The 23,949-nt window shown below is 45.7% G+C and overlaps 1 protein-coding gene and 37 non-coding genes across 38 annotated transcripts; all 38 read right to left on the bottom strand.

The window, feature by feature from the left end:
* Positions 1–101: 101 nt before the first annotated feature.
* On the bottom strand, positions 102–174 carry Trnav-cac (transfer RNA valine (anticodon CAC)). The gene has a single exon. It is a non-coding gene; the product is annotated as a tRNA-Val (tRNA).
* A 224-nt stretch (positions 175–398) lies between these two features.
* Positions 399–471, bottom strand: Trnav-cac (transfer RNA valine (anticodon CAC)). The gene has a single exon. It is a non-coding gene; the product is annotated as a tRNA-Val (tRNA).
* A 233-nt stretch (positions 472–704) lies between these two features.
* Trnav-cac (transfer RNA valine (anticodon CAC)) lies at positions 705–777 on the bottom strand. The gene has a single exon. It is a non-coding gene; the product is annotated as a tRNA-Val (tRNA).
* Positions 778–1,001: 224 nt separating this feature from the next.
* On the bottom strand, positions 1,002–1,074 carry Trnav-cac (transfer RNA valine (anticodon CAC)). Its single transcript has one exon. It is a non-coding gene; the product is annotated as a tRNA-Val (tRNA).
* A 224-nt stretch (positions 1,075–1,298) lies between these two features.
* On the bottom strand, positions 1,299–1,371 carry Trnav-cac (transfer RNA valine (anticodon CAC)). Its single transcript has one exon. It is a non-coding gene; the product is annotated as a tRNA-Val (tRNA).
* A 4,995-nt stretch (positions 1,372–6,366) lies between these two features.
* Trnav-cac (transfer RNA valine (anticodon CAC)) lies at positions 6,367–6,439 on the bottom strand. The gene has a single exon. It is a non-coding gene; the product is annotated as a tRNA-Val (tRNA).
* A 232-nt stretch (positions 6,440–6,671) lies between these two features.
* Trnav-cac (transfer RNA valine (anticodon CAC)) lies at positions 6,672–6,744 on the bottom strand. The gene has a single exon. It is a non-coding gene; the product is annotated as a tRNA-Val (tRNA).
* A 232-nt stretch (positions 6,745–6,976) lies between these two features.
* On the bottom strand, positions 6,977–7,049 carry Trnav-cac (transfer RNA valine (anticodon CAC)). Its single transcript has one exon. It is a non-coding gene; the product is annotated as a tRNA-Val (tRNA).
* A 232-nt stretch (positions 7,050–7,281) lies between these two features.
* Positions 7,282–7,354, bottom strand: Trnav-cac (transfer RNA valine (anticodon CAC)). Its single transcript has one exon. It is a non-coding gene; the product is annotated as a tRNA-Val (tRNA).
* A 232-nt stretch (positions 7,355–7,586) lies between these two features.
* Trnav-cac (transfer RNA valine (anticodon CAC)) lies at positions 7,587–7,659 on the bottom strand. Its single transcript has one exon. It is a non-coding gene; the product is annotated as a tRNA-Val (tRNA).
* A 232-nt stretch (positions 7,660–7,891) lies between these two features.
* On the bottom strand, positions 7,892–7,964 carry Trnav-cac (transfer RNA valine (anticodon CAC)). The gene has a single exon. It is a non-coding gene; the product is annotated as a tRNA-Val (tRNA).
* Positions 7,965–8,196: 232 nt separating this feature from the next.
* Positions 8,197–8,269, bottom strand: Trnal-cag (transfer RNA leucine (anticodon CAG)). Its single transcript has one exon. It is a non-coding gene; the product is annotated as a tRNA-Leu (tRNA).
* Positions 8,270–8,501: 232 nt separating this feature from the next.
* Positions 8,502–8,574, bottom strand: Trnav-cac (transfer RNA valine (anticodon CAC)). The gene has a single exon. It is a non-coding gene; the product is annotated as a tRNA-Val (tRNA).
* A 232-nt stretch (positions 8,575–8,806) lies between these two features.
* Positions 8,807–8,879, bottom strand: Trnav-cac (transfer RNA valine (anticodon CAC)). Its single transcript has one exon. It is a non-coding gene; the product is annotated as a tRNA-Val (tRNA).
* A 232-nt stretch (positions 8,880–9,111) lies between these two features.
* Trnav-cac (transfer RNA valine (anticodon CAC)) lies at positions 9,112–9,184 on the bottom strand. Its single transcript has one exon. It is a non-coding gene; the product is annotated as a tRNA-Val (tRNA).
* Positions 9,185–9,416: 232 nt separating this feature from the next.
* On the bottom strand, positions 9,417–9,489 carry Trnav-cac (transfer RNA valine (anticodon CAC)). Its single transcript has one exon. It is a non-coding gene; the product is annotated as a tRNA-Val (tRNA).
* A 232-nt stretch (positions 9,490–9,721) lies between these two features.
* Positions 9,722–9,794, bottom strand: Trnav-cac (transfer RNA valine (anticodon CAC)). The gene has a single exon. It is a non-coding gene; the product is annotated as a tRNA-Val (tRNA).
* Positions 9,795–10,026: 232 nt separating this feature from the next.
* Trnav-cac (transfer RNA valine (anticodon CAC)) lies at positions 10,027–10,099 on the bottom strand. Its single transcript has one exon. It is a non-coding gene; the product is annotated as a tRNA-Val (tRNA).
* A 232-nt stretch (positions 10,100–10,331) lies between these two features.
* Trnav-cac (transfer RNA valine (anticodon CAC)) lies at positions 10,332–10,404 on the bottom strand. Its single transcript has one exon. It is a non-coding gene; the product is annotated as a tRNA-Val (tRNA).
* A 232-nt stretch (positions 10,405–10,636) lies between these two features.
* Positions 10,637–10,709, bottom strand: Trnav-cac (transfer RNA valine (anticodon CAC)). Its single transcript has one exon. It is a non-coding gene; the product is annotated as a tRNA-Val (tRNA).
* A 232-nt stretch (positions 10,710–10,941) lies between these two features.
* Trnav-cac (transfer RNA valine (anticodon CAC)) lies at positions 10,942–11,014 on the bottom strand. Its single transcript has one exon. It is a non-coding gene; the product is annotated as a tRNA-Val (tRNA).
* Positions 11,015–11,246: 232 nt separating this feature from the next.
* On the bottom strand, positions 11,247–11,319 carry Trnav-cac (transfer RNA valine (anticodon CAC)). The gene has a single exon. It is a non-coding gene; the product is annotated as a tRNA-Val (tRNA).
* A 232-nt stretch (positions 11,320–11,551) lies between these two features.
* On the bottom strand, positions 11,552–11,624 carry Trnav-cac (transfer RNA valine (anticodon CAC)). Its single transcript has one exon. It is a non-coding gene; the product is annotated as a tRNA-Val (tRNA).
* Positions 11,625–11,856: 232 nt separating this feature from the next.
* On the bottom strand, positions 11,857–11,929 carry Trnav-cac (transfer RNA valine (anticodon CAC)). Its single transcript has one exon. It is a non-coding gene; the product is annotated as a tRNA-Val (tRNA).
* A 1,740-nt stretch (positions 11,930–13,669) lies between these two features.
* Trnav-cac (transfer RNA valine (anticodon CAC)) lies at positions 13,670–13,742 on the bottom strand. Its single transcript has one exon. It is a non-coding gene; the product is annotated as a tRNA-Val (tRNA).
* A 232-nt stretch (positions 13,743–13,974) lies between these two features.
* Positions 13,975–14,047, bottom strand: Trnav-cac (transfer RNA valine (anticodon CAC)). Its single transcript has one exon. It is a non-coding gene; the product is annotated as a tRNA-Val (tRNA).
* A 3,600-nt stretch (positions 14,048–17,647) lies between these two features.
* Positions 17,648–18,832, bottom strand: LOC135388783 (uncharacterized). The gene has a single exon (XM_064618581.1). The coding sequence runs from the start codon at positions 18,830–18,832 to the stop codon at positions 17,648–17,650; it is 1,185 nt and encodes a 394-aa protein (XP_064474651.1).
* Positions 18,833–19,124: 292 nt separating this feature from the next.
* Positions 19,125–19,197, bottom strand: Trnav-cac (transfer RNA valine (anticodon CAC)). Its single transcript has one exon. It is a non-coding gene; the product is annotated as a tRNA-Val (tRNA).
* A 232-nt stretch (positions 19,198–19,429) lies between these two features.
* Trnav-cac (transfer RNA valine (anticodon CAC)) lies at positions 19,430–19,502 on the bottom strand. The gene has a single exon. It is a non-coding gene; the product is annotated as a tRNA-Val (tRNA).
* Positions 19,503–19,734: 232 nt separating this feature from the next.
* On the bottom strand, positions 19,735–19,807 carry Trnav-cac (transfer RNA valine (anticodon CAC)). Its single transcript has one exon. It is a non-coding gene; the product is annotated as a tRNA-Val (tRNA).
* A 232-nt stretch (positions 19,808–20,039) lies between these two features.
* Trnav-cac (transfer RNA valine (anticodon CAC)) lies at positions 20,040–20,112 on the bottom strand. The gene has a single exon. It is a non-coding gene; the product is annotated as a tRNA-Val (tRNA).
* Positions 20,113–20,344: 232 nt separating this feature from the next.
* On the bottom strand, positions 20,345–20,417 carry Trnav-cac (transfer RNA valine (anticodon CAC)). Its single transcript has one exon. It is a non-coding gene; the product is annotated as a tRNA-Val (tRNA).
* A 232-nt stretch (positions 20,418–20,649) lies between these two features.
* Trnav-cac (transfer RNA valine (anticodon CAC)) lies at positions 20,650–20,722 on the bottom strand. Its single transcript has one exon. It is a non-coding gene; the product is annotated as a tRNA-Val (tRNA).
* Positions 20,723–20,954: 232 nt separating this feature from the next.
* Positions 20,955–21,027, bottom strand: Trnav-cac (transfer RNA valine (anticodon CAC)). The gene has a single exon. It is a non-coding gene; the product is annotated as a tRNA-Val (tRNA).
* Positions 21,028–21,259: 232 nt separating this feature from the next.
* Positions 21,260–21,332, bottom strand: Trnav-cac (transfer RNA valine (anticodon CAC)). The gene has a single exon. It is a non-coding gene; the product is annotated as a tRNA-Val (tRNA).
* Positions 21,333–21,564: 232 nt separating this feature from the next.
* Trnav-cac (transfer RNA valine (anticodon CAC)) lies at positions 21,565–21,637 on the bottom strand. The gene has a single exon. It is a non-coding gene; the product is annotated as a tRNA-Val (tRNA).
* A 1,740-nt stretch (positions 21,638–23,377) lies between these two features.
* Positions 23,378–23,450, bottom strand: Trnav-cac (transfer RNA valine (anticodon CAC)). Its single transcript has one exon. It is a non-coding gene; the product is annotated as a tRNA-Val (tRNA).
* A 232-nt stretch (positions 23,451–23,682) lies between these two features.
* On the bottom strand, positions 23,683–23,755 carry Trnav-cac (transfer RNA valine (anticodon CAC)). Its single transcript has one exon. It is a non-coding gene; the product is annotated as a tRNA-Val (tRNA).
* Positions 23,756–23,949: the final 194 nt, after the last annotated feature.

Below are 23,949 nucleotides of genomic sequence, written 5' to 3'. Positions count from 1 at the left end.
ATCATTGTGTTTATTTTCACAAGAACGGATTCGTTGTTTCATTCCCTACGCATGCGTCGAAAGAAAATACCCGCGCTAGGACAAAAACACTACTGCGTACCTGTTTCCGCTCGGGATCGAACCGAGGACCTTGTGCGTGTGAAGCACACGTGATAACCACTACACCACGGAAACGATGTTGTATTTCCTTCCACACGTTCTGAGGATGGTTCTTTTCATCTCCGAGGAAATCTAATCAATGAGAATTTGCTAACGATATGTATCCTACGTGGTTTATACAGCAAGAACCACGTGTGAATCATTGTGTTTATTTTCACAAGAACGGATTCGTTGTTTCATTCCCTACGCATGCGTCGAAAGAAAATACCCGCGCTAGGACAAAAACACTACTGCGTATCTGTTTCCGCTCGGGATCGAACCGAGGACGTTGTGCGTGTGAAGCACACGTGATAACCACTACACCACGGAAACGATGTTGTATTTCCTTCCACACGTTCTGAGGATGGTTCTTTTCATCTCCGAGGAAATCTAATCAATGAGAATTGAATGAATTTGCTAACGATATGTATCCTACGTGGTTTATACAGCAAGAACCACGTGTGAATCATTGTGTTTATTTTCACAAGAACGGATTCGTTGTTTCATTCCCTACGCATGCGTCGAAAGAAAATACCCGCGCTAGGACAAAAACACTACTGCGTACCTGTTTCCGCTCGGGATCGAACCGAGGACCTTGTGCGTGTGAAGCACACGTGATAACCACTACACCACGGAAACGATGTTGTATTTCCTTCCACACGTTCTGAGGATGGTTCTTTTCATCTCCGAGGAAATCTAATCAATGAGAATTTGCTAACGATATGTATCCTACGTGGTTTATACAGCAAGAACCACGTGTGAATCATTGTGTTTATTTTCACAAGAACGGATTCGTTGTTTCATTCCCTACGCATGCGTCGAAAGAAAATACCCGCGCTAGGACAAAAACACTACTGCGTACCTGTTTCCGCTCGGGATCGAACCGAGGACCTTGTGCGTGTGAAGCACACGTGATAACCACTACACCACGGAAACGATGTTGTATTTCCTTCCACACGTTCTGAGGATGGTTCTTTTCATCTCCGAGGAAATCTAATCAATGAGAATTTGCTAACGATATGTATCCTACGTGGTTTATACAGCAAGAACCACGTGTGAATCATTGTGTTTATTTTCACAAGAACGGATTCGTTGTTTCATTCCCTACGCATGCGTCGAACGAAAATACCCGCGCTAAGACAAAAACGCTACTGCGTACGTGTTTCCGCTCGGGATCGAACCGAGGACCTTGTGCGTGTGAAGCACACGTGATAACTGCTACACCACGGAAACGATTTTTTTTCCCTTTATTGGTCAGTTTTTGAGTATTGTAACAACAGTAAAATTAACACAGTGATTCACACTTGAACCACGTGCACAAGTAAAATAGGTGGTACGCATACATACATGTATGCATGCACTTGCGCCGCAACTGCCGCGCTAAAAGGGGGCTGTACACTTCACAAGGATCTTTTCACAAACAGAAGTCAACCATTTTGGCACATCCCCCTTAATTTCTGCTACATCTTTGAGCTGCTTAAGTTCCTGTCGAACGAACATAAGTGGTGGTGACAATGGCTCCTCGTTTCTGTCAAGCACTCTGACTTTCCACAAGCAGTACAATGCCACTATACATAACACATCGTATCTCTCCTCGTCTTTCCTTGTTATTGGCAGAAAACGCATTGTGTGAGGATTTATTCTCAGGTTCCTCCCCAGCAACATACTAAGGTCACTCCATAAAAACTGAGCCTCTGTACAATATAGAAAAACATGCTCCAGTGTCTCTTGGACTTTACAAAATCGACAGTTCGTTGTCCAAGGTACGAACATACCTTTACTCTCGAGCCATGTCTTTACTGGCAAGGTTCTCGTATGCAACTTAAAGAAAAACGTTTTGATTTCAGATCTAACACTCATTCTAGTAACTCTCTTTAAAATATCACCACCTGGCCAGCCTGCGGGTATTTGTCTATACATCGGTATAGGGAAAAGTGTGTCGACCAGATCAGCCGCAAGTTTTTTCTTCGAAACAGTAAAGACATACTCTCTTGAGAACCTCGCCAGCAAAAACCTGAGGGCTTCAACAACTTCATGATAAAAACCACTACGTGCAATATTTCTCTCTCTAACAGCAACAGTTACGGTCGGTAACCACTCATTTCCTACACACTGTAGTACAGTCATCAGCAGTGGGTGCTTACTATCCCTAAAGAAGGTCAGTCTCATCACAAGCTGCTTGATAAATAAATGACTCAAGCTCAGACCTCCTTCCATAAGTGGCCGAAACAGATTCCCTCTTCGCATAGGCTCAAATGTAGAATTCCATATGAAAGTTGCACATATACGATGTAATATTTGAATATTTTTCCGGGAGCATTGGAGCACATGCAACAGATATATAAGCTTTCCAACAAAAAATAAGTTACATGTAGCGGCACGCTGAAAGATTGACATTCTTCTCTGCTTACATATATTAACATGCCTTCGTATCTTCGTAGCCCTTTCTGTCCACACGACATTTGTGTTTTTGCTGTGTTCAAGCGGGACACCAAGGTACGTGGTTGGCTCGGTTTTCCACGTTATTCCTTCAAAGCTGGATGGTGTAGAACCCCACTGACCTCCCCATATGCCCAATGACTTTTCCATGTTAAGCTTGGCTCCAGACATATCACAAAACCTGTTAATTTCGTTTAGAACAGCACAAACACTTTTCTTATCACTTGCTAGAAACACTAAATCATCGGCATATGCTAAAACTTTAACCTCAGTGGAATTCAGTTTGTAGCCAACAATACTTCTATTCTGTATGACACTTTGACAAAGCGGTTCAAGATAGAGGTCAAATAACAGTGGAGACAATGGACATCCTTGCCGTACGGAGGAACGTAACGGCACTGGATTTGTACACTGATTATTTACAATTAATTTCGTTGTGACATTCAAATAACACAGTTTGACACGATGCATGAAAACCGGGCCAAATTTCATTGCTTCCATTACTGTGAACAAAAAGAAATGGCAAACTCTGTCAAATGCCTTTGCCAAGTCAGCTTGCAGTACCGCTACCTGATCTCCATGAATTCTGCTAATGTCCAAGATCGTACGTAAAACGTGAATATTCGTCTGAATGTTCCTTCCTTTAATAGCACATGTCTGATGATCACCCACAAGTGTTCCCACAACACACTGGAGTCTTGAGGCTAGTACTTTTGCAAACACCTTATAGTCCACGTTCGACAACGTAATTGGCCTGTAGTCCGTCACCTTAGGCACATTTCCTTCGGGCACTTTCTTCGGTATAAGTACTGTATGCGACTTTCTGAAAGAAGGGGGGAAGACACCATTTGCTTCCCCTTCTTGGTATATTCCCAGTAATATCACAGATACATAATCTTTATACTTGATATAAAAGTCCGCTCCGATACCATCCGGTCCGGGAGCCCGATTGCTCTTCAGTGTACTTATTGCCTGTCTAACTTCATCAAGGGTTATCGGTCTTTCGAGAATGTCTTGCTTATCAGTCGATAACTGCGGAACAAGTGTTGGTATACGTTCTTGAGCAGCTGAGTCTCGCTCATCTATCGTTCTTCCTATCAGTTGGGCGTAATATTTCTCGAATGTGTATTTTATTTGCTCTGGACTAGATATTATTTTTCCTTCTTCTTCGATTGCAGTAATACTTTTCATCCTGACGTATTCTTGTTCTTTTCGTAGGAAGCATTTGCTGGGCGCCTCGTCTGGCAGATATTGCTGTAACCTTGACCTCACCTTTGCCCCTTCATATTTGTAGTCTGCTATTAAACTTAGTTCCAATTTTATACGCCTCATCTCTTCAGAAAATTCCTCAGGATTTCTTGACTCCATTTCTATTAGTTTTTGCAGTGTGCACTCTAGTTCTTTTTCACGATGTTTTGCCTCGAAGGCGAGTGTATTGCTTCGTTCTATTGCGAAGGCTCGTAATTTAAGCTTGAATTCTTCCCATGCTTCGCTCCAGCTGGATTGTCCTGTCATGATTTCCACAATCTCGTCTTTGATAAAGTTTGTAAATTTCTTATCTTCAAGGAGTGTGACGTTTAGCTTCCATGTTTCCCATCCATTTCGTCGTTTCCGTTCCGGTCTGTCATGGCCTAATGTTACTGATACAAGGCAGTGGTCGCTGAAATATGCTGGGAATACTTTGTACTCTGCTACGCGCATAGAACTAATCGACGTCGCATATATTCGGTCCAACCTTGCATGAGACTTATTTTGAAAATGAGTATACACAACACGTTTCCTTGGGATTTGTTCCACCACATCACACAAGCCATAATGTTCGAGAATCCCTTCAAGCGCATTCGTTCCCTCGTCGTTGTCAACTACGTTGTTAGTGCGGTCACTCTCACGCAAAGTGCAGTTGAAATCTCCCATTAATACGGTCTTGTAGATATTGTTCATATAACTTCCAAGCATTGTAAAGAACGCTATTCTATCTTGTTTTTTGTTTGGCGCGTACACATTTATGAAGCGCCATAGTTCATTATGGATCAAAACGTCTAACACTGCTAATCTTCCCTGATCATCAACCATGTGTGCGACAGGCTTGAAACAGTCCAACTTCTTCAGAAGTATTACGCAGCCAGCTGAATGGCCTACTGCGTGACTTACAACCACGTCATAGCGCTTGCTGAAGCAATTCGACACCAATATATCTGTTCCCTCTTGCGTGCTGATTTTAGTTTCCTGTACTGCAAGAACGTCGATGTCAGAAAATCTTTCTAGGTATCGCTTAAGATGGTATTGCTTTTTCCGGGAGTTTATTCCCCGTACATTTAGTGTGGCAACTGTAATTACCCTTGCCTCCATTTTAGACGCCTCTTGTGGGAAACCTCAACTGCTGCTATCCGTGAATTCACTACGTGGACAGGAAGCGCATGTCTTCCAACTGCGACGAATCCGTATACGCTGCCTGTGGCTTTAGCGAAGTACTCTCATTCGCCTTTCGCTTTTTCTCTCTCACAAGATTCCATCCATGGTTTTCGTTGTTTTCAGTAGTTTCAGCGTTACTGTCCTTGCCGCTCCCTTTACGCTTCTGCGCACCATCAATTTCTCTCATTTCTTCGTCGTTGTACTGTTTTCCCACCATGTTTCCTGCTACATTAGCTGAACTCTCCTCATCTAGAGAGCAACTGTTTTCCATGTTGTTGGGCACACCCCCCGGCTTCCCCGATTTGTCTTCTTCCACTACATACAACTCGCACTGGGCTCCCTCAGGCTGGCGTACTCGCGATGCATACGTTTTTACACACTCATCTTCCTCGTGCCCAAAGGTTCTACATACTTTGCACCAAGGAGTGCGGCATTGTTTTCGAATGTGACCTATTTGTTTGCATCTCAGACACATCGGTGGCCTCCCTTGCACAGCTAGCAGCACTCGGCACCCCGCCACGTACATTTGATGTGGCAAATGATCAACGGTGATGCTCTCTTTCAGACGAACCGTAACCAGTCTTGTTGTTGAGTCAATTCCTTCAAAGAAGGAATCTCTCCATTTCTCACGACGAATTCCCTTCACATCTCCGTAAGTAGTTAGCCCTGTCACAACAGCTTCATCGGGCACGTTTCCAGGGAGCCAGTGGATTTTAATTTCAATTTCTTTCTTATTCGGTTCAATGATGATACACCTTTGACCTTTCACCTGAAGTTCTTTCTGCACCAACAACTTTTCTTTGGCCTCTACGTTGTTGAAACTGATAGCCCACACGTGATTATACTGACACACGCCAAAGTTTGATATATCCTTCTTATTCACGACATGCCGCAGCGCTTCACCAAAATGGTTTACATTATATGGTCTCCCTTCTGGGTTTGCGTGCAGAAATAAAGTATCCTGCGTTACGGTACCTGTTGGAACAACCGGCATGATGGCTTTGTAATCCATTGTATCCTTCGAAGCAGATTCCTTTCCGTCGTTCACCCGGCTAGGCCTAGCCATACTATTCGCTCCACCGGAGCTCGAAGCATCTGCGACCGTACTCATCGAGCACCGGAAGCAGAAATAACACCACGGAAACGATGTAAGACTACCTGCCACATGTCTTAGGACAGTTCTTTTCATCTCCGAGGAAAGCTAATCAATGAGAGTTGGTTCCATTTGCTAACGATACGTATCCCACGTGGCTTATACAGGAGGAACCACGTGTGAATGGTTGTGTTTATTCTCACACGAGCAGATTTTTTCTTTCATTCCCTAGGTATGCGTCGAACGAAACTACCCGCGCAAGGACAAAAACACTACTGCGTACCTGTTTCCGCTCGGGATCGAACCGAGGACCTTGTGCGTGTGAAGCACACGTGATAACCACTACACCACAGAAACGATGTAAGACTACCTGCCACATGTCTTAGGACAGTTCTTTTCATCTCCGAGGAAAGCTAATCAATGAGAGTTGGTTCCATTTGCTAACGATACGTATCCCACGTGGCTTATACAGGGGGAACCACGTGTGAATGGTTGTGTTTATTCTCACACGAGCAGATTTTTTCTTTCATTCCCTAGGTATGCGTCGAACGAAACTACCCGCGCAAGGACAAAAACACTACTGCGTACCTGTTTCCGCTCGGGATCGAACCGAGGACCTTGTGCGTGTGAAGCACACGTGATAACCACTACACCACGGAAACGATGGAAGACTACCTGCCACATGTCTTAGGACAGTTCTTTTCATCTCCGAGGAAAGCTAATCAATGAGAGTTGGTTCCATTTGCTAACGATACGTATCCCACGTGGCTTATACAGGGGGAACCACGTGTGAATGGTTGTGTTTATTCTCACACGAGCAGATTTTTTCTTTCATTCCCTAGGTATGCGTCGAACGAAACTACCCGCGCAAGGACAAAAACACTACTGCGTACCTGTTTCCGCTCGGGATCGAACCGAGGACCTTGTGCGTGTGAAGCACACGTGATAACCACTACACCACGGAAACGATGGAAGACTACCTGCCACATGTCTTAGGACAGTTCTTTTCATCTCCGAGGAAAGCTAATCAATGAGAGTTGGTTCCATTTGCTAACGATACGTATCCCACGTGGCTTATACAGGGGGAACCACGTGTGAATGGTTGTGTTTATTCTCACACGAGCAGATTTTTTCTTTCATTCCCTAGGTATGCGTCGAACGAAACTACCTGCGCAAGGACAAAAACACTACTGCGTACCTGTTTCCGCTCGGGATCGAACCGAGGACCTTGTGCGTGTGAAGCACACGTGATAACCACTACACCACGGAAACGATGCAATACTACCTGCCACATGTCTTAGGACAGTTCTTTTCATCTCCGAGGAAAGCTAATCAATGAGAGTTGGTTCAATTTGCTAACGATACGTATCCCACGTGGCTTATACAGGAGGAACGACGTGTGAATGGTTGTGTTTATTCTCACACGAGCAGATTTTTTCTTTCATTCCCTAGGTATGCGTCGAACGAAAATACCCGCGCAAGGACAAAAACACTACTGCGTACCTGTTTCCGCTCGGGATCGAACCGAGGACCTTGTGCGTGTGAAGCACACGTGATAGCCACTACACCACGGAAACGATGTAATACTACCTGCCACATGTCTTAGGACAGTTCTTTTCATCTCCGAGGAAAGCTAATCAATGAGAGTTGGTTCAATTTGCTAACGATACGTATCCCACGTGGCTTATACAGGAGGAACCACGTGTGAATGGTTGTGTTTATTCTCACACGAGCAGATTTTTTCTTTCATTCCCTAGGTATGCGTCGAACGAAAATACCCGCGCAAGGACAAAAACACTACTGCGTACCTGTTTCCGCTCGGGATCGAACCGAGGACCTTGTGCGTGTGAAGCACACGTGATAGCCACTACACCACGGAAACGATGTAATACTACCTGCCACATGTCTTAGGACAGTTCTTTTCATCTCCGAGGAAAGCTAATCAATGAGAGTTGGTTCAATTTGCTAACGATACGTATCCCACGTGGCTTATACAGGAGGAACCACGTGTGAATGGTTGTTTTTATTCTCACACGAGCAGATTTTTTCTTTCATTCCCTAGGTATGCGTCGAACGAAACTACCCGCGCAAGGACAAAAACACTACTGCGTACCTGTTTCCGCTCGGGATCGAACCGAGGACCTTGTGCGTCTGAAGCACACGTGATAGCCACTACACCACGGAAACGATGTAATACTACCTGCCACATGTCTTAGGACAGTTCTTTTCATCTCCGAGGAAAGCTAATCAATGAGAGTTGGTTCAATTTGCTAACGATACGTATCCCACGTGGCTTATACAGGAGGAACCACGTGTGAATGGTTGTGTTTATTCTCACACGAGCAGATTTTTTCTTTCATTCCCTAGGTATGCGTCGAACGAAAATACCCGCGCAAGGACAAAAACACTACTGCGTACCTGTTTCCGCTCGGGATCGAACCGAGGACCTTGTGCGTGTGAAGCACACGTGATAGCCACTACACCACGGAAACGATGTAATACTACCTGCCACATGTCTTCGGACAGTTCTTTTCATCTCCGAGGAAAGCTAATCAATGAGAGTTGGTTCAATTTGCTAACGATACGTATCCCACGTGGCTTATACAGGAGGAACCACGTGTGAATGGTTGTTTTTATTCTCACACGAGCAGATTTTTTCTTTCATTCCCTAGGTATGCGTCGAACGAAACTACCCGCGCAAGGACAAAAACACTACTGCGTTCCTGTTTCCGCTCGGGATCGAACCGAGGACCTTGTGCGTGTGAAGCACACGTGATCACCACTACACCACGGAAACGATGTAAGACTACCTGCCACATGTCTTAGGACAGTTCTTTTCATCTCCGAGGAAAGCTAATCAATGAGAGTTGGTTCCATTTGCTAACGATACGTATCCCACGTGGCTTATATAGGAGGAACCACGTGTGAATGGTTGTGTTTATTCTCACACGAGCAGATTTTTTCTTTCATTCCCTAGGTATGCGTCGAACGAAAATACCCGCGCAAGGGCAAAAACACTACTGCGTACCTGTTTCCGCTCGGGATCGAACCGAGGACCTTGTGCGTGTGAAGCACACGTGATCACCACTACACCACGGAAACGATGTAATACTACCTGCCACATGTCTTAGGACAGTTCTTTTCATCTCCGAGGAAAGCTAACCAATGAGAGTTGGTTCAATTTGCTAACGATACGTATCCCACGTGGCTTATACAGGAGGAACCACGTGTGAATGGTTGTGTTTATTCTCACACGAGCAGATTTTTTCTTTCATTCCCTAGGTATGCGTCGAACGAAAATACCCGCGCAAGGACAAAAACACTAGTGCGTACCTGTTTCCGCTCGGGATCGAACCGAAGACCTTGTGCGTGTGAAGCACACGTGATAACCACTACACCACGGAAACGATGTAATACTACCTGCCACATGTCTTAGGACAGTTCTTTTCATCTCCGAGGAAAGCTAATCAATGAGAGTTGGTTCAATTTGCTAACGATACGTATCCCACGTGGCTTATGCAGGAGGAACCACGTGTGAATGGTTGTGTTTATTCTCACACGAGCAGATTTTTTCTTTCATTCCCTAGGTATGCGTCGAACGAAAATACCCGCGCAAGGACAAAAACACTACTGCGTACCTGTTTCCGCTCGGGATCGAACCGAGGACCTTGTGCGTGTGAAGCACACGTGATAGCCACTACACCACGGAAACGATGTAATACTACCTGCCACATGTCTTAGGACAGTTCTTTTCATCTCCGAGGAAAGCTAATCAATGAGAGTTGGTTCAATTTGCTAACGATACGTATCCCACGTGGCTTATACAGGAGGAACCACGTGTGAATGGTTGTGTTTATTCTCACACGAGCAGATTTTTTCTTTCATTCCCTAGGTATGCGTCGAACGAAAATACCCGCGCAAGGACAAAAACACTACTGCGTACCTGTTTCCGCTCGGGATCGAACCGAGGACCTTGTGCGTGTGAAGCACACGTGATAGCCACTACACCACGGAAACGATGTAATACTACCTGCCACATGTCTTAGGACAGTTCTTTTCATCTCCGAGGAAAGCTAATCAATGAGAGTTGGTTCAATTTGCTAACGATACGTATCCCACGTGGCTTATGCAGGAGGAACCACGTGTGAATGGTTGTGTTTATTCTCACACGAGCAGATTTTTTCTTTCATTCCCTAGGTATGCGTCGAACGAAAATACCCGCGCAAGGACAAAAACACTACTGCGTACCTGTTTCCGCTCGGGATCGAACCGAGGACCTTGTGCGTGTGAAGCACACGTGATAGCCACTACACCACGGAAACGATGTAATACTACCTGCCACATGTCTTAGGACAGTTCTTTTCATCTCCGAGGAAAGCTAATCAATGAGAGTTGGTTCAATTTGCTAACGATACGTATCCCACGTGGCTTATACAGGAGGAACCACGTGTGAATGGTTGTGTTTATTCTCACACGAGCAGATTTTTTCTTTCATTCCCTAGGTATGCGTCGAACGAAAATACCCGCGCAAGGACAAAAACACTACTGCGTACCTGTTTCCGCTCGGGATCGAACCGAGGACCTTGTGCGTGTGAAGCACACGTGATAGCCACTACACCACGGAAACGATGTAATACTACCTGCCACATGTCTTAGGACAGTTCTTTTCATCTCCGAGGAAAGCTAATCAATGAGAGTTGGTTCAATTTGCTAACGATACGTATCCCACGTGGCTTATACAGGAGGAACCACGTGTGAATGGTTGTGTTTATTCTCACACGAGCAGATTTTTTCTTTCATTCCCTAGGTATGCGTCGAACGAAAATACCCGCGCAAGGACAAAAACACTACTGCGTACCTGTTTCCGCTCGGGATCGAACCGAGGACCTTGTGCGTGTGAAGCACACGTGATAGCCACTACACCACGGAAACGATGTAATACTACCTGCCACATGTCTTAGGACAGTTCTTTTCATCTCCGAGGAAAGCTAATCAATGAGAGTTGGTTCAATTTGCTAACGATACGTATCCCACGTGGCTTATACAGGAGGAACCACGTGTGAATGGTTGTGTTTATTCTCACACGAGCAGATTTTTTCTTTCATTCCCTAGGTATGCGTCGAACGAAAATACCCGCGCAAGGACAAAAACACTACTGCGTACCTGTTTCCGCTCGGGATCGAACCGAGGACCTTGTGCGTGTGAATTACACGTGATAGCCACTACACCACGGAAACGATGTAATACTACCTGCCACATGTCTTAGGACAGTTCTTTTCATCTCCGAGGAAAGCTAATCAATGAGAGTTGGTTCAATTTGCTAACGATACGTATCCCACGTGGCTTATGCAGGAGGAACCACGTGTGAATGGTTGTGTTTATTCTCACACGAGCAGATTTTTTCTTTCATTCCCTAGGTATGCGTCGAACGAAAATACCCGCGCAAGGACAAAAACACTACTGCGTACCTGTTTCCGCTCGGGATCGAACCGAGGACCTTGTGCGTGTGAAGCACACGTGATAGCCACTACACCACGGAAACGATGTAATACTACCTGCCACATGTCTTAGGACAGTTCTTTTCATCTCCGAGGAAAGCTAATCAATGAGAGTTGGTTCAATTTGCTAACGATACGTATCCCACGTGGCTTATACAGGAGGAACCACGTGTGAATGGTTGTGTTTATTCTCACACGAGCAGATTTTTTCTTTCATTCCCTAGGTATGCGTCGAACGAAAATACCCGCGCAAGGACAAAAACACTAGTGCGTACCTGTTTCCGCTCGGGATCGAACTGAGGACCTTGTGCGTGTGAAGCACACGTGATAGCCACTACACCACGGAAATTTTTTTTTCTTTTCCACCTTTATTTTTCAGAGCATACTACTCTGAGTCACGTCGACTCAATACCTCACAATACCATACACAATACGACAAAATCACAGAGAGAGAATACGATGTTTCTCCTCTATACCGGACACGTTAATAACACAATTTCTACAAAACATTCAGCCTTTCGCAGACTGTATCTAACCACTCAGGCACTTCTAAGAGCTGAGTACAAGCTAACTTTACCTGCAGTAGTTCGGCTTTGAAATATTTCATAGGAGGACACAAGGGCTCTTCGTTCCTATCGGCCATACGAAGCTTCCACAAACAGTACATGGCAAGAAGAAGAACGATATCGTATCTCACATTTTCACCGGGGCGTAATGGGAGGAAGCGGATAGTGTGAGGATTAAGCGAAAGACGGCGCTTAAGGACTTTGAACTGTAAGTCATCCCAAAAGAATAACGCTTCTGTGCAGTCCAGAAAAAGGTGATCGACAGTCTCGGGCGTGTTGCAAAATCTGCAATTCACGGACCACGGAACATAGAATCCCTTCTGTTGAAGCCAAGCTTTCACGGGCAGTGTGGACGTGTGTAATTTAAAGAAAAATGACTTCATGTTGGGCTTGACCGGCATCTTCCTGACTCTGCACAATACATCCGTGCCGTGCCATCCGGAGGGGATTTGACGGTAGATGGGCACAGGAAAGAGTACATCGAGAAGATGAGCTACCAACGTTTTCTTGGCGACAGAAAAGAGGTACTCTAAGCTGAATCTAGCCTTCAAGAAGTTTAGGCTCTCGACAACCTCTTTGTAGAACCCGCTTAAGCGTAGACTTTCTTCGTGAAACCCAACATATATATCGGGAATGTAGTTGTACGCAAGGGCCCGCTTGATGGTTTCCAGAATCGGGTGTGAACTCTGCCTATAAAAAAACAGTCTCATGACGAGTTGCTTGATGTAGAGATGCTGTAAGCCTAGTCCGCCGTCCTTGACTTTCTTGAACAGGTTTTGTCTTCGCATCCTTTCGAACGTTGAACACCATATTGTGGTGGCAAATATGCGATGACAACGATGTATAATTTTGCGGGAGCATTGCAGAACTTGCAAGAGGTAAATCAGCTTAGCGGCCAGAAAAACATTGCACACAGAAGCTCGTTGAAACACTGACATATCTTGTTTTTTCCAGGTCGAAGCATGTGTCCTAATGTTTTGTAATCGCTCCGACCACAAGGAGGTCGTGTTACAACTTTTGTCTAACGGGACCCCAAGGTAGCAAGGACCACGGGTTTGCCACTGAACGCCACAAAAGAATTCCGGGGCTGTTCCCCATTGACCGCACCATATCCCCAGAGATTTGTCCTTGTTTAGACGTGCCCCAGAGACTTGACCAAACACATGAAGTTCGTGAATAACTTTGACAATACTTGGCTTGTCTGTCACGAGAAATGCAAGGTCATCCGCGTACGCCACGACCTTCACCACAGCATCGCGAAGCTCGAAACCACGTATGTCACCACGGAAACGATGCAATACCACCTGCCACATGTCTTAGGACAGTTCTTTTCATCTCCGAGGAAAGCTAATCAATGAGAGTTGGTTCAATTTGCTAACGATACGTATCCCACGTGGCTTATACAGGAGGAACCACGTGTGAATGGTTGTGTTTATTCTCACACGAGCAGATTTTTTCTTTCATTCCCTAGGTATGCGTCGAACGAAAATACCCGCCCAAGGACAAAAACACTACTGCGTACCTGTTTCCGCTCGGGATCGAACCGAGGACCTTGTGCGTGTGAAGCACACGTGATAGCCACTACACCACGGAAACGATGTAATACTACCTGCCACATGTCTTAGGACAGTTCTTTTCATCTCCGAGGAAAGCTAATCAATGAGAGTTGGTTCAATTTGCTAACGATACGTATCCCACGTGGCTTATACAGGAGGAACCACGTGTGAATGGTTGTGTTTATTCTCACACGAGCAGATTTTTTCTTTCATTCCCTAGGTATGCGTCGAACGAAAATACCCGCGCAAGGACAAAAACACTACTGCGTACCTGTTTCCGCTCGGGATCGAACCGAGGACCTTGTGCGTGTGAAGCACACGTGATAGCCACTACACCACGGAAACTTTTTTTTTTTAAATCATTTATTTAAAACCACATTGTACACACACTTTTTTTTTTTTTCGCTCCCTGGAGCGAGAAAGATGCGGGCGTGAGACCCCTTGTCTAAAAGCAAGCTTGTGTGCGACAGAAGTTGCTCGTAGAGCTCCTATACTGTGCGCTGCCTCGTTCCATGACTATTCAGTCATTTCTGGTTCCCCTGCAGTTCCTACCACCGCGGATATGGAGCTTTCCTCAACCTCTCCTTTAGCTTCAGCCAAGGTCGTCCTGCGTCCAGATCTTTTGCTTCTATCACGCTGATTGTGGCGATCAGTGCACTTACGAACACATTCCATGGAGACCTGATGTCCGCCACACAATTATAGAATTCCATCCTATGTCTCCAAATCGCATATAGTCCGAGAAGCACAATAATGTCCATCGCCCCCTCGCATTTGTCACTGCTAACCCTGAGGAACCTGAGGTCATTCCATTCCAGTTGTGTGTCTGATCCGACGAAGGTTGTTAACGCCGCCCAGAACTGAATAGCTTTCCGGCATCCCATAAAGACGTGCGGAAGGGTTTCATCCTCTTGATAGCAGCTGTCACACCGGAGTGACCACGGGACGAAGAAACCTTTGCTTTTCCGCCACACTTTGACGGGCAATGTTTCCGTATGAAATGACCAAAAGAAATCCTTGGCCGATGTTGACACCGGGAAGCTTCTAACTCTGCACAGAACATCTGCTTCTTTCCCCAACCGAACGCTTCTATAACGGGGAAGCGGCAGCAACAGGCTGATAGTGTCCCAATAAAGTTTCTTCTTTTTTACTGATGATAGATATTCCCAAGAATATCTTTCAGTGAAGAATCGGACAGCTTTGGCTATATCTCTATAAAACCGCAGAGCTGCTGACGGTTTCAGGACACGAGCTGTGGTCACTATCCATTCCAACAGATAGACAGCTCCGATGTTTTGTATCGCTCCCCTTAGTACCTCGTTCTTCTGGTCTCGGAAGTAAATGAACTTATGCACCAATAACTTCACAGCAACGTTGACTAGCCCGAGACCGCCTTGGGATAGGGGATGAAAGAGATTCTCCCTTCGCATTTTCTCCATTTGCGAATTCCATATAAACGTCGCAAAAGTTCGGTGCACTTTGTGCGTGGTTGCTGAATCGCACGGACCAACCTGTGCATGGTAGAGTACCACTGGGTATAACGCCGTGTTACAAACGAAACTACGGTTGAAAACCGATATTCTTCTGCCATTCCAATGACGCAGCTGTGTTTGGAGACCTCTGATCCTGGCCTGCCAATCTTCTTTGAGTACAGCCATTGTTGTAAATCGGATACCGAGGTATCTTCCCACCGCAGTCGACCAGGTTGCGCCCACGAAATCTCTCGGTGCGCTGTCCCATTGTCCTAACCATGAACCAAACGTTTTTTTCAGATTGAGGGCAGCTCCCGATGCAGCGCAGAAATTCTTGATGTGTCCCACTGCCCTGGCAATCTGGCTTTTGGAAGTACATATGACGGCCACATCATCCGCATACGCCATAAGTTTTATTTCTATCTGCTGCAACGGCAGACCTTGAATCAATTCGTCATTTATAATCTTTCTGCAGAGCGGCTCAAGATACAAGGCGAGTAGTACAGGAGATAACGGGCACCCCTGTCTCACTGATCGCTGTAGTGGGATGCTCTTCGTTTTCTCGCCGTTGATGAGAAGGTTCATAACTAGTTCCTTGTAGCAGATTTCTACCCAGTTTTGTACGTAATCCCCGACCTCGCACCACCGAAGCAATGCAAACAGGAAATCATGTCGTACACGATCAAATGCTCTGCTTAGGTCTGCTTGTAAAACTGCTGAAGCGGGACCCGTTGTGCTAGCAACCTCACAAATTGTTCTCATCATATGAAGGTTTGTTGCGATCGATCGTCCCTTGATGCCATACGTCTGGTGTTCGCCAATGATGTCACGAAGTACATACGCGAGACGCTCAGCCAAGATTTTTGCCAAGATTTTATAGTCCGTTGTTAGTAGGCTAATTGGCCTGTAGTCACTCACTTCAGGAATTTGCTCGTGTTGTGTCTTCTTTGGAATAAGTACTACCAAAGCGCGTCTCATGGAAGGTGGAAGAAGTTTCCTGCTGTGTATATCATCAAACACATTCACTATAACAGGAGCGAGGTCCTCGCAGAATTTAATGTAGAAACTGGAGCCTATGCCGTCGATGCCGGGCGCTTTGTTTTTCTTGAGCTTCTTGATAGCTCTTTCCACTTCCGACTTTGTTATGGGAGCATTAATTACATCCCTTTTCTCCTCGCTGATTTTTGAGAGCATGGCACTATACTGACCAAAGTTTTCTCTTACCGAACACTGTTCTTCAAACAGGTTTTGATACGTATTCAGGAATTCTTCTTCGATCCGAGAGGCGTCTTCAATAACTTCTGACCCTTTCCTTATTCTTCTTATAGAATTGTTATTAGCCCGTTTCTTCTCCAACGTTCTAAATACTTTAGCTGGCCTCTCCTCACTTTCTAACGTCGTTACTCTGCTTCTGATCATTGCACCTCGGTAGTGCTCTAACTTCAACTTGAAGATACTGTTTTTGCATTGACGTATATCCTCAATGAACATACCAGGGTTTCGTTCTTCCTCAACCACCAGCATCTTTAAGGTGTCTACCATCGCCTTTTCTTCTGCTCTTCTTTCAGCTGCTCTTAGCTGACTGTACCGGACAGCAATTCTTTTAACGTCCGCCTTAAATAACTCCCAGCGACAGGCGTCCACGCTTTCTTCTATCACTTCTCTTATTTTCTCTTTAATCTCCGCGATGAAACTTTCGTCCTCCAGTATGCTTTCGTTGAATTTCCATGGAAGATCACTACTCTTTCGTGTTACCCTGTTTTGCAGTCTAGTTAGTTCCGCCGTAACCAACCCATGGTCAGACATGAAGAGTGGCGTGACGTTGTACCTCGCGTCTGCCGTATCTGTCTCATCAGAAACATAGATTCTGTCGAGCCTCGCGTGACTGGTGCCCTGCCAGTGTGTGTATTTCACCTTGCATTGAGGAGCAACATACATAAAATCAATAAGGTTGTTTTCCTCGATGATTTTCCTCAGTTCACTTGTGCTACCATCGTTAATCGCACCTTTCCCAGTCTTATCTGACACTGTCAACACACAGTTAAAGTCGCCACACAGGAAAACTTTTGCTGGGGTATCCAAGAAATCCTTGAGATAGCGGAAGAATTGCTTTCGCTCGGAGGCGTCATTCGGGGCGTAGATCGAAATAAATCTAATCATATCATCGTTCACCAAGCAGTCCACTGCACTGACCCTCCCACCTTCGTCGTGTCCTATATCGGGGATGACTCGCAGCCATTCATTCCTGCGCACAAGGATTGCCGTTCCCCCACTCCCGCTGCTAGCACGTGAATGGAAAACTTGAAAGCTCTGTTTGAAAAACTGGATGAGATAATCCTCTTCCTCCACTGACGTGATCTTGGTTTCTTGGATGCACATTATATCAATTTTCTGTTTAATCAGTAAGTCCAGTAGCCACTGTTTTCGTTTCCTGGAGATTAAGCTTACAACGTTTAAAGTTGCTACTAATAACTTAGCCGTCATTGTTGTTTTGCTGTATCTGAGCTTTCCCACGATCCCTTGGGTCGTATGGTATATTTGGTTTTACATGTTTTTTGAACTTCCCACCTGTCCTCTTCCGTGAGGCCCATGACTCCACTGGAGTTAAGGTGTTCTTCCAATCTTCTACGGTTTCCTCTTGTAATGCCTGATCACTTCTTATTTCTTCCTTTTTTTCACTGTCCAGCTCGGTATGTTCCTCCTCACAACTCTGTTCGCTGAAGCTAGTAGAATGAACGTCCCGCAGATCTTCTTCATGCGTTGTTACTTGCGCTTCAAGGAGCTTTCTGTCATCGTCGACTTTACTGCTGGTCGCACCGGTTACTGCATCACCCTCCTTATCCGCCTCTTGTTTGTCAGGTTGAATTTCTTCCATATCGGCCTCGTCCATGAGGTTCTCATCAGCTTCTTCACGCACCTCCTTCGTTACAGACGCATAGGAGCGTACACAGCTTTCATCATCATGTCCATATCGTCGACATTTACTACATCTCGGAGCCCTACATTGTCTCCTGACATGACCCAGCTCCCTGCACCGCAGGCATAGGGGGAGTCTTCCAGGTATTGACACAAGAACCGATTTCCCACACAACCTCATCTGGTGAGGGATAATGTCCACCGTCACGCCTTCTTTGAGTTTCATTTTAAGTACCCTTGTTGTCGATTCAACGTCATGAAAGTAGTCGTCGGTCCATTTTTCTCGACTGACGATTATTTCCTGTCCGAACACCTCAAAAGCCTTCCTTACACTGTCGTCGGGTACATGATAAGGCAACCAGTGCAGCTTCGCTACGATTTCCTGTTGACAACAGTCGATAATCAAGCAGCGCTTCCCCTTCACAATGCATTCTTTTGCATTGAGTAGCTTCTGTTTTGTTTCCTCGTTGTGCGTCGTTAAAAGCCAGATATGGTTCAACTGATAAACACCAAACGCCGCGATTTCCGTACCTTTGATCAGTTCTTTCAGCGCAGGTTTGAAGTCTTCCTTGCAGTAGGGTCGTCCGGTGATGTCACCATGCAGCACAACAGTATTTTTTCCAACTTTTCCAGCAGGCAAACTCGGAAGAAAAATTCTGTACTCCTGGCATTCCGTTGTCTTCATATTCACACCGTTTTCCCGGCTAAGCCTAGCCGTTGTTGTCACTCCATCGGAGCTCATGTTACCTGCGACCGTTCCGTACGAAACCGGAAGCAAGAAGCCCCACTACACCACGGAAACGATGCAATACTACCTGCCACATGTCTTAGGACAGTTCTTTTCATCTCCGAGGAAAGCTAATCAATGAGAGTTGGTTCAATTTGCTAACGATACGTATCCCACGTGGCTTATACAGGAGGAACCACGTGTGAATGGTTGTGTTTATTCTCACACGAGCAGATTTTTTCTTTCATTCCCTAAGTATGCGTCGAACGAAAATACCCGCGCAAGGACAAAAACACTACTGCGTACCTGTTTCCGCTCGGGATCGAACCGAGGACCTTGTGCGTGTGAAGCACACGTGATAGCCACTACACCACGGAAACGATGTAATACTACCTGCCACATGTCTTAGGACAGTTCTTTTCATCTCCGAGGAAAGCTAATCAATGAGAGTTGGTTCAATTTGCTAACGATACGTATCCCACGTGGCTTATGCAGGAGGAACCACGTGTGAATGGTTGTGTTTATTCTCACACGAGCAGATTTTTTCTTTCATTCCCTAGGTATGCGTCGAACGAAAATACCCGCGCAAGGACAAAAACACTACTGCGTACCTGTTTCCGCTCGGGATCGAACCGAGGACCTTGTGCGTGTGAAGCACACGTGATAGCCACTACACCACGGAAACGATGTAATACTACCTGCCACATGTCTTAGGACAGTTCTTTTCATCTCCGAGGAAAGCTAATCAATGAGAGTTGGTTCAATTTGCTAACGATACGTATCCCACGTGGCTTATACAGGAGGAACCACGTGTGAATGGTTGTGTTTATTCTCACACGAGCAGATTTTTTCTTTCATTCCCTAGGTATGCGTCGAACGAAAATACCCGCGCAAGGACAAAAACACTACTGCGTACCTGTTTCCGCTCGGGATCGAACCGAGGACCTTGTGCGTGTGAAGCACACGTGATAGCCACTACACCACGGAAACGATGTAATACTACCTGCCACATGTCTTAGGACAGTTCTTTTCATCTCCGAGGAAAGCTAATCAATGAGAGTTGGTTCAATTTGCTAACGATACGTATCCCACGTGGCTTATACAGGAGGAACCACGTGTGAATGGTTGTGTTTATTCTCACACGAGCAGATTTTTTCTTTCATTCCCTAGGTATGCGTCGAACGAAAATACCCGCGCAAGGACAAAAACACTACTGCGTACCTGTTTCCGCTCGGGATCGAACCGAGGACCTTGTGCGTGTGAAGCACACGTGATAGCCACTACACCACGGAAACGATGTAATACTACCTGCCACATGTCTTAGGACAGTTCTTTTCATCTCCGAGGAAAGCTAATCAATGAGAGTTGGTTCAATTTGCTAACGATACGTATCCCACGTGGCTTATACAGGAGGAACCACGTGTGAATGGTTGTGTTTATTCTCACACGAGCAGATTTTTTCTTTCATTCCCTAGGTATGCGTCGAACGAAAATACCCGCGCAAGGACAAAAACACTAGTGCGTACCTGTTTCCGCTCGGGATCGAACCGAGGACCTTGTGCGTGTGAAGCACACGTGATAGCCACTACACCACGGAAACGATGTAATACTACCTGCCACATGTCTTAGGACAGTTCTTTTCATCTCCGAGGAAAGCTAATCAATGAGAGTTGGTTCCATTTGCTAACGATACGTATCCCACGTGGCTTATACAGGAGGAACCCCGTGCGAATGGTTGTGTTTATTCTCACACGAGCAGATTTTTTCTTTCATTCCCTAGGTATGCGTCGAACGAAAATACCCGCGCAAGGACAAAAACACTAGTGCGTACCTGTTTCCGCTCGGGATCGAACCGAGGACCTTGTGCGTGTGAAGCACACGTGATAGCCACTACACCACGGAAACGATTTAATACTACCTGCCACATGTCTTAGGACAGTTCTTTTCATCTCCGAGGAAAGCTAATCAATGAGAGTTGGTTCAATTTGCTAACGATACGTATCCCACGTGGCTTATACAGGAGGAACCACGTGTGAATGGTTGTGTTTATTCTCACACGAGCAGATTTTTTCTTTCATTCCCTAGGTATGCGTCGAACGAAAATACCCGCGCAAGGACAAAAACACTACTGCGTACCTGTTTCCGCTCGGGATCGAACCGAGGACCTTGTGCGTGTGAAGCACACGTGATAGCCACTACACCACGGAAACGATGTAATACTACCTGCCACATGTCTTAGGACAGTTCTTTTCATCTCCGAGGAAAGCTAATCAATGAGAGTTGGTTCAATTTGCTAACGATACGTATCCCACGTGGCTTATACAGGAGGAACCACGTGTGAATGGTTGTGTTTATTCTCACACGAGCAGATTTTTTCTTTCATTCCCTAGGTATGCGTCGAACGAAAATACCCGCGCAAGGACAAAAACACTACTGCGTACCTGTTTCCGCTCGGGATCGAACCGAGGACCTTGTGCGTGTGAAGCACACGTGATAGCCACTACACCACGGAAACGATGTAATACTACCTGCCACATGTCTTAGGACAGTTCTTTTCATCTCCGAGGAAAGCTAATCAATGAGAGTTGGTTCAATTTGCTAACGATACGTATCCCACGTGGCTTATACAGGAGGAACCACGTGTGAATGGTTGTGTTTATTCTCACACGAGCAGATTTTTTCTTTCATTCCCTAGGTATGCGTCGAACGAAAATACCCGCGCAAGGACAAAAACACTAGTGCGTACCTGTTTCCGCTCGGGATCGAACCGAGGACCTTGTGCGTGTGAAGCACACGTGATAGCCACTACACCACGGAAATTTTTTTTTCTTTTCCACCTTTATTTTTCAGAGCATACTACTCTGAGTCACGTCGACTCAATACCTCACAATACCATACACAATACGACAAAATCACAGAGAGAGAATACGATGTTTCTCCTCTATACCGGACACGTTAATAACACAATTTCTACAAAACATTCAGCCTTTCGCAGACTGTATCTAACCACTCAGGCACTTCTAAGAGCTGAGTACAAGCTAACTTTACCTGCAGTAGTTCGGCTTTGAAATATTTCATAGGAGGACACAAGGGCTCTTCGTTCCTATCGGCCATACGAAGCTTCCACAAACAGTACATGGCAACAAGAAGAACGATATCGTATCTCACATTTTCACCGGGGCGTAATGGGAGGAAGCGGATAGTGTGAGGATTAAGCGAAAGACGGCGCTTAAGGACTTTGAACTGTAAGTCATCCCAAAAGAATAACGCTTCTGTGCAGTCCAGAAAAAGGTGATCGACAGTCTCGGGCGTGTTGCAAAATCTGCAATTCACGGACCACGGAACATAGAATCCCTTCTGTTGAAGCCAAGCTTTCACGGGCAGTGTGGACGTGTGTAATTTAAAGAAAAATGACTTCATGTTGGGCTTGACCGGCATCTTCCTGACTCTGCACAATACATCCGTGCCGTGCCATCCGGAGGGGATTTGACGGTAGATGGGCACAGGAAAGAGTACATCGAGAAGATGAGCTACCAACGTTTTCTTGGCGACAGAAAAGAGGTACTCTAAGCTGAATCTAGCCTTCAAGAAGTTTAGGCTCTCGACAACCTCTTTGTAGAACCCGCTTAAGCGTAGACTTTCTTCGTGAAACCCAACATATATATCGGGAATGTAGTTGTACGCAAGGGCCCGCTTGATGGTTTCCAGAATCGGGTGTGAACTCTGCCTATAAAAAAACAGTCTCATGACGAGTTGCTTGATGTAGAGATGCTGTAAGCCTAGTCCGCCGTCCTTGACTTTCTTGAACAGGTTTTGTCTTCGCATCCTTTCGAACGTTGAACACCATATTGTGGTGGCAAATATGCGATGACAACGATGTATAATTTTGCGGGAGCATTGCAGAACTTGCAAGAGGTAAATCAGCTTAGCGGCCAGAAAAACATTGCACACAGAAGCTCGTTGAAACATTGACATATCTTGTTTTTTCCAGGTCGAAGCATGTGTCCTAATGTTTTGTAATCGCTCCGACCACAAGGAGGTCGTGTTACAACTTTTGTCTAACGGGACCCCAAGGTAGCAAGGACCACGGGTTTGCCACTGAACGCCACAAAAGAATTCCGGGGCTGTTCCCCATTGACCGCACCATATCCCCAGAGATTTGTCCTTGTTTAGACGTGCCCCAGAGACTTGACCAAACACATGAAGTTCGTGAATAACTTTGACAACACTTGGCTTGTCTGTCACGAGAAATGCAAGGTCATCCGCGTACGCCACGACCTTCACCACAGCATCGCGAAGCTCGAAACCACGTATGTCACCACGGAAACGATGCAATACTACCTGCCACATGTCTTAGGACAGTTCTTTTCATCTCCGAGGAAAGCTAATCAATGAGAGTTGGTTCAATTTGCTAACGATACGTATCCCACGTGGCTTATACAGGAGGAACCACGTGTGAATGGTTGTGTTTATTCTCACACGAGCAGATTTTTTCTTTCATTCCCTAGGTATGCGTCGAACGAAAATACCCGCGCAAGGACAAAAACACTACTGCGTACCTGTTTCCGCTCGGGATCGAACCGAGGACCTTGTGCGTGTGAAGCACACGTGATAGCCACTACACCACGGAAACGATGCAATACTACCTGCCACATGTCTTAGGACAGTTCTTTTCATCTCCGAGGAAAGCTAATCAATGAGAGTTGGTTCAATTTGCTAACGATACGTATCCCACGTGGCTTATACAGGAGGAACCACGTGTGAATGGTTGTGTTTATTCTCACACGAGCAGATTTTTTCTTTCATTCCCTAGGTATGCGTCGAACGAAAATACCCGCGCAAGGACAAAAACACTACTGCGTACCTGTTTCCGCTCGGGATCGAACCGAGGACCTTGTGCGTGTGAAGCACACGTGATAGCCACTACACCACGGAAACGATGTAATACTACCTGCCACATGTCTTAGGACAGTTCTTTTCATCTCCGAGGAAAGCTAATCAATGAGAGTTGGTTCAATTTGCTAACGATACGTATCCCACGTGGCTTATACAGGAGGAACCACGTGTGAATGGTTGTGTTTATTCCCACACGAGCAGATTTTTTCTTTCATTCCCTAGGTATGCGTCGAACG

This window comes from Ornithodoros turicata, chromosome 1 (assembly GCF_037126465.1).
Source record: "Ornithodoros turicata isolate Travis chromosome 1, ASM3712646v1, whole genome shotgun sequence".
Lineage (NCBI taxonomy): Eukaryota > Metazoa > Arthropoda > Arachnida > Ixodida > Argasidae > Ornithodoros > Ornithodoros turicata.
Note: the sequence above shows the minus strand (reverse complement) of the source record. Positions and strands in the feature narration are given on the sequence as shown.

What these genes read in the sequence shown, in the direction of transcription:
- LOC135388783 (XM_064618581.1), bottom strand. Translation starts at nt 18,832, where the DNA reads ATGAGCTCCGATGGAGTGACAACAACGGCTAGGCTTAGCCGGGAAAAC.